The 12,182-nt window shown below is 41.3% G+C and overlaps 1 protein-coding gene across 6 annotated transcripts in view; it reads left to right on the forward strand.

Annotated features, from left to right (window-relative positions):
- Nucleotides 1-12,182, forward strand: part of Cpne4 (copine 4) — a 592,536-nt gene that overhangs the window by 549,298 nt on the left and 31,056 nt on the right. For all 6 annotated transcript variants that reach the window (XM_008825090.2, XM_008825091.3, XM_029559677.1 and 3 more), the window contains one exon: nt 5,131-5,264. In XM_008825090.2, coding sequence (XP_008823312.1) covers nt 5,131-5,264 — 134 coding nt within the window. The remainder of the gene's footprint in view (nt 1-5,130; nt 5,265-12,182) is intronic.

Genomic DNA, 12,182 nt, shown 5'->3' on the forward strand with positions numbered 1-12,182 from the left:
AGGGGGGGGCCCGTTTGTCTGTAAGTAAACCTGCACCCCAAGCTCAGTTAGCAAGTTCAATAAACTCCTTAAGATTCTTCAACCCTGAGTTTGGGCAATTTTTTTTTTTTCCTCAGGCTGTCGCAAGAGCCTTGGGAGGAGGGAAATGGATGCCACGTGCACCACCCAGCAGTGAATTTGACTAACAATGCCTTTGGACCAAGCAGTCTGGAGGCAGAGGCCCTCAGATCTCTGTGAAATCTAGGCCACCCCGTCTCCATAGCAAGTTCCAGGGCAGTTGAGGGTACAAGGAGGCTTTGTCTCAAAACGATCAGATGTATCCTTGCTCTGGAATGTGTTACTGAATATGTTAAAGCTGTAATGAAATGCTTCTTTTAATCATGTGGTTATTAATTTAAAAAAACTTTTTTAAAAAAGAAAGAAAAGAAAAGAAAATTGTATGAATACAATGTACTTTTCATTTAAAACATGGATTTTTTTATGTCAAAAAAAAAAACTTTTTTAAAAAAGAAAGAAAAGAAAAGAAAATTGTATGAATACAATGTACTTTTCATTTAAAACATGGATTTTTTTATGTCAAAAGAAAAAAACTATAGAGGCTTTCCAAGCCTGAGGATGAAGGGCTGTCAGAAATGATGTAACCTAAGTGCCTCTTTTGCTTCACCTCAGTCTCAGAAACAAAATGTTTCAAAAGTTGTTTTTAAGGGTCTGGAGCAATGACTCAGCAATTAAGAGCACCGGCTGCTCTTGCAGAGGACCTGGGTTCAAATCCCAGCCATCCTCAGTAAACACCTTCCCACTTTTGTCCATACAATGAACACATTTTCATGGCCTTTCCTTAGCCTTTGCAACTGTTTCAGTCACAAAAGCAATTTGATTCAAGACCATTTCCCCTAAATTATTACAGTTTCATTCTAGCTAGTCTCTCTACCTCCACGCCAGATCCCCTCCATTTTTTAATGGGAACTATTCTACCCCATGAGGTATCGATTTTTTAATTTTTATTGTCGCATATTCATTTAACACAATGATAGGTTTCATAAAGACATTTTCGTTCAAGGAGAGTGTGTGCTTTGACATTCACCTCTCTCTCGCTCTCTCTTTCTCAGGTGTGCACGTGCGCACGCCACACCCCCACTAGAGAATCATCTTCCTTCTAGACAATCTCACTTCTATTTTTTTATATCAAATATGTATAAATGATATCCACAGATAACAGAAAACATGCAAGTTTGGGCTTTCTGAGTCTGAGTTATTCTGCTTAACATGATGACCTCCAGTTCCATACATTTTCCTGCAAACAATGTAATGTTTTTCTTCTTTATGGCTGAATAAGACTCCATTGTGTGTATATGTACCACATTTACCTTATCCATTCATCTGTTGGTGGATTTTGATCACAAATGTACATATTATCTTAGGTGTATAATGGTGTAACAGCAAGGCACTGTCTTTCGAAGCATTTAGTCTTCAAGCTCAGCTCTTCCCCGAAACCATGAGAACTTCAACATCTCTGGGAATCACTGTTATCAATAAAAAGGAATAGCAATCTCTTCCTCAAAGTTTTCATACAATTAAAATTACATACTATCTACAAAGCAGTAAGCAAAAGGTCTGGCACAGAGAAAAGTTTTAGCAAAAGGTACTCCTCTCTTTCCACAGTTATTCAAGGTCAGGTCATATTCAGGGATAGGGAGGTATTGCAATTTTCCCTCTCATGATCCTTCTTATCACACACTTAGTACTTATATCTTACAGTAGATACTCCTTGTCAAAAACGGAACATGTATTCTGAACATAGAGTTGAATCCTTCCTAAATTAATTTCCAACCTAGTGCTATGGAGAAGTAAGGAAGAAAAGGAAAAAGAAACTAGTGACGAAAAATGACTCCATGAAAGATAGGAAAGAGGTTGTGAATAATTACAAACAGCTTATTCATTTGGATTTTATTACAGGACTGTAACATCAGACAAAGTAATATTTTTCCCTATCAACATCACTCCTTGATGGTATCTCTTTCTCTGTCCTTCCAAAAGTGATACCCTATTTTTTTAAAAGTCTAGTGGCACATGCCTTTAATCCCAGCACTCGGGAGGCAGGGGCAGATGGATCTCTGTGAGTTCAAGGCCAGCCTGGTCTACATAGTGAGTTCCAGGTCAGCTGGGGCTACAGGGAGACCCTGTCTCAAAAAGACAAAAAAAAAATTATGAATTACTGCTTTCACTTCTTAGGGTCCTCAAGATTACATGAGAAAAATAGAGCTTTCTTGGTGTTAGGAAGCAAAGACTGTATTCTATGTGCCATAGACAGAAAGGAGACACACATGAACATCCATTCTTGCTCCTTGACTCCACATTGTAGCCCCACCCCACCCTGCCCACCAAACCATACTAGCTTTAGGGAGGTTTGTGCTGAGTTGACTTTTATTTAGATGGTGATGCTGTTGGAAATCTGAAGAAATGTTTCTTCTTGTTTTTAAGCATTTTAATGCTTGCTGTAGTTTACTGTACATAGTATTCATTATGGTGTTTGTTGCTGAGAAGTAGTTGATAAAAAATATGTAGATTCAACAAAAAAGTTGATTCTAAAAAGTAAATAAGATCAAAAGAACCTTAGCCAAACTAACCAAAAGAAAATGAAAAACTGGAAGAAGTGGATAAATCCATACATATGACCTATAAAAATTAAGAGACACCAGGCATGGTCACAGGCCTTTAATCCCTACACTTGGGAGGCAGAGGCAGGCAGATCTCTATGAGCTAGAGGCCAGCCTGGTCAACATAGTGAGCTCCAGACCAGCTGGGGCTACAGGGAGATCCTGTCTCAAAAAGACAAAAAAAAAAAAAAGTTAAATAAATCCATACCAATCAACTGAAGTAGTAATACAAACTTCTCCCAACAAAACAAAGCCCAGCACCAGATGAATCCACTGCCAAATTCTATCAAATCTTTAGAGAAGAGTTAGCATGAATGCTTCTCAGATAGGTCCATGAAATAGAAAAGGAAGAAACAGTACCAAACTCACCCTATAAAGTCAGCATTTCCCTGATGCCAAACTGGACATGCACACAAGAACACTGCAGCAAAAATTCTCCATAAAATTTTTACAAATTGAATTCAAGAACACGTGAAAAAGTGGTAACAACTCAGTTGGTTTCATCCCAAGCATTCAATTCAACATACACAAAAAAGTGAATATAAATCAGCACATAAATAGACTTAAAGACAGAAATCACAGGATCATCTCAATGGATGCAGAAGAACCTTGACAAATCCAGCATCCCTTCAAGATGAAAGTACTGTAAAGGTCAAGTGGGTGTAGCTGCTTACCTGCAACCATAGTGCTAGGAGGCTAGAACGGGGAGTCCCTGGAGCAAGCTGGCTAGACAGACGAGCCCAAAGAGCAAGCTCTGGGTTTAGCAAGAGACACTGCCTCAGTGTGGAAGGTAGAGAATGATCAAGGAAGACACGCAACATGAACTTCAGGTCTACACACACACACACACACGCACACATGCACTCACATACGTGCATTCACATACATGTGAACATGCACACATATATCACGCACAAATGGAGAAAAGACTACAATAGGCAATAAACAATTGAAAAGTTATTCAACATCCTTAGCCATCAGGTAAATGCAAACTAAACTGTTTTGAGATTCTGTCTCATTCTAGTCAGAATGGCTATTATCAAAAAGAGACAAATGTTGAGGATATGAGGATATAGGGAAAGGGGAACCCTACTTACTACTGCTGGGAATGTAAACTTGTACAGCCACATGGAAATCAATATGGAGACACATCAAAAAACTGAAAGAGAATTACCCTATGACCCAGCTATACCACGCGTGGATGTGTACCCGAAGGACTCTAAGTCAGAATACCACAGAAATACTTGCACATCTGTGTTTATTGCTGCACTATTCCCAATAGTCAAAGAATGGAGCCAGCTTAGATGCCCCTCAGCAGATAAATGGATAATACGGTATATACACAATGAAGTTTCATTCAGTCATAAATAAACTGAAATCATACATTAACGTGATTCAAACTGGAAATCATTATGTGACATGAAATAAGCCAGACTCAAAGAGACAAATAACACATTTTCTCTTGCATGTAGAATCTAGATTTAAAATTGTGTGTGTGTGTGTGTGTGTGTGTGTGTGTGCATATTTGCAAGTGTGTGTGTAATGAAAGTACAAAAGGGATATCACGGAAGGGGAAGCAGAAATCTTCAGGGATGGGGGAAGGGTGGGAATCATCCAGAAGGGTTCACAAGGCACAGAGGAGGACCGTGAGGGAGAGGAATAATTGAGAATAAAGTGTATGACATGTGCGTGAAAATGCCATAAAAAATCCATGACTTTTTATGCTGAGCAAAAATACTAATTTTTAAAAATTATTTGGTGAATCACCTTTTATTTGGATGATTGTGAGTTGGAAGTCTTAGAAAACTTTTAAGAAATTGAAGGATAAGGACTTTCTGGTGGCAAGGCAAAAACTTTCCTTTCCCACTTCTTACTCTCAATGACAAAACCTCCAGGTACCTTCTTTATTACAGGCAGGAGTTCTTTGCATGAATGGTAACCAAAAAGCCGAGTGCCTTACTGAGAGTTGCTCCTGGAAGAAAGTTTGTTATAAGCACTCCAACACATCTATTTGCAAGTGGCCACACGTGGAAATATCACAGTGGCTTTTTTTCAGGAAGACTGTATCTTCAACACAGAATGATTTAAGGGATCTTACCTATGCCTCATAAATGTAGTTGCTCTGCCCAGGGAGCACAGAAGCCTTTTCTTAGTGGATTATGAAATGGGAAGACAGACACTCTGTCATTATTCTCACTGCCTGGTGACATGGATCAATGCAGGCTGGGCTTTCTGACCTACACATCAAATCTCAAGTCCCATTTTGGATGGGGGTTGAGGGAGCCTATTAGAGTTAGCAGAATTGGCTTCAATCAAATTAATGACTTTTCAGGAAATTAATAACTTCTGCTTTATCAGACAAGTGTGTCTTGTGCTGCTTTTTTCTACCTGAGGCCGTGTCTCTCATGGTGAATCACAGTTCCTAAATGATGGGTTCAGCTTAATACCACCTGTTATATTTTTCCTCTTCCAGGTAGCTATAGATTTCACTGCCTCTAATGGAGACCCCAGGAACAGCTGCTCCCTGCATTATATCCACCCCTACCAGCCCAATGAGTACCTAAAGGCTTTGGTGGCCGTGGGAGAGATTTGCCAAGACTATGACAGGTAAGAGCTTTCAGATGGCTGAAGCTTTGACTCTCAGGTGGGTTCCCATGGTCCTTGTCTGACCCTTGGCAGAAAAGGATTAAGTCTAAGCTCATGAAAGGACAGAATACAACCTTGTACCAAACATTTCATCCTCTCTGTACCTAGGGAATTGAGCTTGGGCTATGCTCACATCAGTGACCAAATTTGTCTCTCAGTTTTCCACGCTTGGCTTATGAAGCCACTGGATAGTAATGTTAGCTTTCACTGTGTGAGGTTGGTGTGCACTTTGTGGATCACAGTTTGTTCATCAACTGGCATCACTCTAGACCAAATGAACTGGAATTTGCATCGTCACAAGATTCCCACATGACTTCTGAGTTTTAGAAGCATGGATTTACTGGATGTTACTGTGTCTAATCCCTATACATCTCATACAATAGTTTCAATTTTTAAAAGGCATAAAACTATAGAAAAGCTAAGCCAGGTATACATTGTGACACAGGTAGAGATAGCATCTGAACCAGTATCTATCTCACTCCATACATTAAGTCCAAAATCACTGTGTTTCACTGACCTTGGAAGCTATTGATAACTTTATCAGAGGGGGTGTGTGTGTGTGTACCCAGGTGCACATCTATGTGGCCAGGCAAGGGTAGTTCCCTATAAGAAGTGATCTTCAGGGGCTAGAGAGATGGCTCGGTGGTTAAGAGCACTGGCTGCTCTTGCAGAGGACCCAGGCTCAGTTCCTGGCACCCACAGGGTAGCTAACAACCACCTGTAATTCCAGTTCCAGAAGATTCAATGCTCTCTTCTGACTTCTGTAAGTATTGCACACATGGTGCACTTACATACATGCATGCAAAACACTCATACATATAAAATAAAAAATAAATGATCTCTAAACCTTAATAAATGGGATTTATGCTGTGATTCTAGTAGTTATCAGATAAAGGGGAAGGAGCTCAGTTGTTTAAGAAGGCTTTTTGAGATGGAATCAAGTAAATACAAACCTGTAAATCTCTGTAAACTCCCTGGTGTGACTGTGAAATGAGGCTAGTTTGTAATGAGCTGCAAGTAATTGACCTTTTAATCCAAGAAAACAAACAAAGATTTACTGAAATGTTATCATATAATATGATTTCTGTTCCTTCTAATTTCACAATTGGTAATAACCACATTAAAAACTCACTGCCTGCATACCATGGGAAAGCACACATCCTTATGATCAGAATTCACAGAGAAAACCCACAGCATAGGTTATAGAAAAAGAACAATCACTCTCCTGCCTGCCTGCCGGTGTCTCTGAATTCAACCTAGTCACCACAAATACCCCAAGAGGGCTTGAAAACATTGAAGAGAGAATCACCAGGTCCCAAAAATCAAAGAGCATACCCTTGCTGGTCATCTAAACAGACCTCAATGATCATTTTAAATTACCTTGTTGAAGTAGCTCTTCTTATATTTCCCCTTGAGGTGCTGACTGTGAAGATAACTTGAATTTCAGCTCTGATTTCTTCTGGCTCCAATTCAGGGAAGATTCCTAGAGAGATTTATATCAGATGGCGATCTGTACCACAGAGAAAAGAATCTGACAAATTGCATCTACACTGTCAGAAACTTCTTCAAACTTTGCCAAGACACGGGAACAGTAATTGTGACCTTCCTTCACTTCCACACAGACACACGCACATTAATAATCGAATGTAATCTTATGTGTACATGTGAAGAGAGAAAAAGGGTAAGAATATTTCCAGGATTCCTACTGTTTGAATCTTGAAGTGCATCTAATACAGTTTTCCCACTGGAGTGGTATACATCTGCCTCAGCTACTCTGGGGGCTAACTCAGGAGGATTTTTTAAAATTACATGTGTGTGTGTGTGTGTGTGTGTGTGTGTGTGTGTGTGTGTGTGTGTATGTGTGTGTGTGTGTGTGTGTGTGTGTGTGTGCCACAGTGGAGATCAGTAGACAACTTACAGTAGTAGGTTCTTTCCTTCCACCGTGTAGGTTCCAGGGATTGAACTCAAGTCCTCTGGCTCAGCAGCAGTTACCTTTATCTGCTGAGCCAGCTCACCAGCCCCTGAATTACATTTAGTTATTTATATTTATTTTGTGTGTGTGTGTGTGTGTGCGTGCACACACACACACACACACACACACACACACACACACTCAGAGGCACGCATGCATGCACGCACCACTACACACATGAAAGTCAGAGGAGAACTTACAGGAGTCCTCTCCTTCCATGTAGGTTCTGGGGATCAAACCCAGATCATCAGGTTTGATGGCAATCTTCTTTATTCATTGGGCCATTTTGAGGGCCCTTGCAGGAGGATATTTTTGAGCTTGAGTGTTCAAACTCAGGCTAAGTAAATAGTAAGTCCTCATCTCAAGAAAAAAAGGGGTAAGAGCAGTAGAAGGAGGAATATGAGGAGGAGGAGGAGGAGGGGGGGAGGAGGAGGAAAGAGTACATGAAGTTATCAGAAAGGGGAGGAGGAGGAGGAGGAGGAGGAGGAAGAGGAAAAGGGAGGAGGAGGAGGCAGAAAAGTTAAAGAGACTGTACACAAAAGTCCTGAATACATATGCCATGTACTAGATGCTCAACAGAAAAACTATGCACCTCAGGTAGGAAGGCAATTCCAAAGAGAATAGTGAGTAGTTCAGAAAGTGAAATGCCAAGGTCCAGAGCTCTGCCATGGTCCTGCATCATCTTTATTGATTGATCTGGATACTGATTCATCAGCAGGAAGTACTTATCAGATAATCCCTGTGGATTGTCTGCATTTCCTGCTTGCCTCCTAGGTAAACTGCAGACACTGTAGTCAGAATGACTTGTACACCTTTTAAAGCTTTTATTGCTTTGAATGCAAACCAGACAAAAATCTGATGACTGTTTTGCATTTCTTCAAAAATGCAAATTCAATATTAAAAATAAGATGCCACACTTTAGAAGTTACATGAAGAATCACCATAAATGATTCCTTTTAAATTTTTAATGAGGTAAGTTGAAGTTATCATCTGCAGCTGGCCAAGTAAAACAACTTTGTGCAGCACGGTAGAGCAATGTTTTATTGTTGTCTGAAGAAGGCAGCTCGACGTTAAAATGGGCAAATGCTAAAGAAGAAAAGGTTTGAAAAACCTCAGTTCTCTGTAAAGAGACTCCCTGCGAGTGTGGAATGCAAGCTGCGGGCCTGAATGCCCAAGGTTCTGCAGTTTCTCCTTTGTGTGGGTGGATAGACAATAGACAGGCAGAGTCGGGAAATTTCAAGTCAGGGCTCTGGAATTAATGTATTCTTGCATCAAAGTCAGGGAGGTTGGATCTTAAAAAGAAACACTTGAATAAAAACTGACAGAAGTCAGCCACCCCCCCTCCTGTAGCAACGCAGAGGTTTTCAATCCCCATGAGCCTTAGAAACTCCTCTCTGCTTCTGACAGCCAAGGGTTTCTTTCTGCCTTGCACAGTCATTGCTACTGGGTCATCACCAGGTGATCCATGAAGTAGAACAGCTTGTGAGATGCATAAAACTCTTCTCAGGATAGCCCTGAAGGGAGGCTCCTCGACCACAAGAAGGCTGGTCCTCAAACCCAGAAAAAAATCACTCTATCCCTCAGCCTCTGGAAAAGACACGCCTGCCATTTTCTACCACACCTGCCCACACCAGTGTGTGTGTGTGTGTGTGTGTGTGTGTGTGTGCGTGTGTGTGTACATGTACACACACACGCACACACACATACACTCATTGACCTACACAAGCTGATACATACCCTGCTGCTTATAGCACTTCCCTACTAAACATCTGATCTGCTTACACTCCTCAAGGTCAAGGTGATACACTGTTCTTGGGGTCAACATGGATAAACTGAAATTGTCTGAAAACCTGAATTGTCTTCTAACGAAAAGGCTGGCCTAGACCTGTTGGCATAGGCCTGTAATCTCAGCTACTTGGGAGACTGAGGCAGGAAGACTGTGAGTTAGCCAGCCTAGGCTACAGAGTGAGTTCAAGGCCAGCCTGGGAAACCTAGTGAGACTCTGTCTCAAGTTTTTTGTTTTTTTTTTTTTAATGTAAAAAGAGGGTTGGGGGCCACAGGTTAGTGTTGCAGTACTTGCTTACCAAGCAGGAGGTTCTAATGCTGAGAAAAGGAAAAGGGGACAGGGGAGACATGGGGAAAAAGGGCTGCTTATCTGCCACGGTGATTGTTTGGAAACCAAATGCATTGCCTGAAAGCACAGACTGCCAGTCTCGAGAAGTGGCCACCTCAGAATGAATGAGGGATCTCCGAAAGCACTTCCTCCACAGTGTGCTGGGTACTGTGTTAGGAGACAGGTTAGAACTGAACCCATTCTGACAGGTACTTGGAATCACAGAGCATTGGGTTTGTCACTGGAAGATGGGGTTCTATCACACTGCAGCTTTTCTCATCAAGGCTCTCAGCTTTGGCTGCACAGCCAAGCAACTTAGGAAGCCTCAGATAAGCTAACACTTGTCCCCCCACCCCACCCCAAAGTTCTGATTTCATTGTCTGCTGTGCACTCCAGAATCTGGATTTTTTTTCTAATAGGTCCTCAGACTTGAAATCCACCATTAAGTCAGAAGTGCTGGGTCAGGCGGAAGCCAAGGATTTCTACAGCATCCCATCGGTACTACATCCCTTGTGTGGGGCTGCAAAGACACAAAACTTAATGTGGCACAGTTTTCCTTGTGTGAGAGAGGAAAAGGCTTGTGACTATGTCACCGTGAATCCAATGTGGTGGCTCACACCTGTAATCTCAGCACTTAGGAAGCTGAAGCCAGAGGAGCACAAGAGTTCAGAGCACCCTGGAGTGTAATGTGAGACCTTCTCAGAAAGCAAAAACAGATAAACAAATTCCCAGGTCAACATCGCCCAGAAGCCTTTCCTGAGTCCTACCAGAGGGTATACAAAGGAGACAAGGGCTCGCTCTGTCCTGCTAGAAGGATGGCCAAGGAGGAGCCTTGACAGAGGTGACTGGGCTGGTCTGAATCCAGTACTTCTGCCTCTTTTTGTTTTTTAGAACACAGATGGACTCACTGTTCTGAATCATTAGACCAGACCAGCCGCCCTTTGAGGACAGTCAGCAAGGGTGATAGCGTGTGGGGTCCTGATGGCAGGTAGACCTGGGTTCAAATCCCAGCTCTGTTCCTCTCTTCTCACAAGATTTGCAGTCACAGGATGTTTATTTCTTTGACTGCAAATTGAAGGTGCCTCTAATTTCCTCTGCAGAGCAATAGGAAGGATTAGGTATAAAGGGACTAATTCATACAGTTCTGTCTGTGGTAAATAATAATTGCTGGAAGGTATTATCCTTAATACCCTAAATTTATTCTTTAAAAATAAAATGAACACAAAAGGAGAAGGGATTATAGTGACAGATCTAAAGGTCATCTTGGATCAATGACTGTTATTTATTTTTGCTTATTTACCTCTAAAAAGGATCTTGTAAAAGTGTGTCATCCTCACACATTCTTTCACTGAGATTTAACATTTTTCATCACAGCATTGAAGAATGAAAATTCTGGAATATTATAAATATAGATTTAAAAAAAATAAACTCTTAATATAACTTTTTAAAAAATTATTTATTTAATAACCACATAATTAGAAGAAGCATTTCATTACAGCAGCATTGACATATTCAGCAACAATTTCCAGAGCTAAGATGCATCTCTTTCAAAATTGGCTGTCAATTTTTAGGTTTACAGTTAAATTAATACAGTTATATATTATTGTACTCAGTATAAAGCCTTGTCTCCCAATTGGCTAGTTCCTCCAAGGGGCAGGGCCTGCTGTGGAGCATGGACTACGAGGTGTGGCTGGGAGCCATCTTGAGACTGAAGTCGTGAGCCAGGAGGAACGCCTGTGACAGTGGGTGTGGAGAAAGAGATGGCCCCAGCGCCTCACCCGCATGGACACAAGAGGGGGCATTTACTGACCTGGGACAAGACTACGGGCCCAAGATGCATGGGCGAATGTTAACAGAGACTATGGACGGGGCCGTGGGAGCATCTGGTGGCAGACTCTGAGTCGCGGTGCAAAAGTGCTTGTCTCTGCTATCACCTATATTAAGGAGCCAATTTTTATGCTTTGAAGAATCATTATTTTTTAATTTTTAATAACTACATGATTAGAAGAAGCATTTCACTACAGCTTTAACATAGTCAGTAACACACGCCAGAGCAAGAGTAATCTCTTTCAGAAGTGGGTGCAATTTTCTAGGTTCACAGTTAATACAGTTATACAATATTGAATTCAGTATATGCCCTGTAAGACATAAAATTGAATGAGTTTTTTAACCTTTAAAAAATATCTCCATTGCATTTTAGAATATATTGTTCTTTGCAGAAAGACTCATTGTTTTTGCTGCTAACACTGAGATGTTGGTGCTTGCATCTCTAATTTGTATGCATCTGATTATTACTAGTCATAATTGGTTGCACTTGGATCCTTCACACCTGTGTATGTCTATAAAGTCATCGATAGTATACCCACAACCCACTGACAAATTATATAGACAAGGCCTATAATAATTGAGGCCCATAATAATTTGGTCAGAGGTACACAAAGGACAGTTTTTGCTTCTTGCCCTCCTAGGTCGACTAGTTCCCAGGGACCATGAGCATCTCGCAAAATGTCCTGTAATGGTGGTGGGTCATCTGAACTCTTGATCAAGGAGGCCAAGGAGACCCCACCAGATGGACTTGAACCAGTGTCCAGTCTATAAAGAGGAGGGTCAACACAGAGGAATCATTTCCTCCATGCTTCCAAGAGAAGCCAACAATGGTCGAGCAGGACCTTTGACTTATCTTCACATAGATGGAACTGGTAAAAGAAAGGAGCCAGGGGCTCCTCCCAAGCCCCGGGACCCCTGAGGAACAGATCCTCAAATGACCTCAAGAATAAAAACAAATCAGTTTATC

The sequence above is a fragment of the Nannospalax galili genome, unplaced genomic scaffold (genome assembly GCF_000622305.1).
Source record: "Nannospalax galili isolate Female #2095 unplaced genomic scaffold, S.galili_v1.0 scaffold369, whole genome shotgun sequence".
Lineage (NCBI taxonomy): Eukaryota > Metazoa > Chordata > Mammalia > Rodentia > Spalacidae > Nannospalax > Nannospalax galili.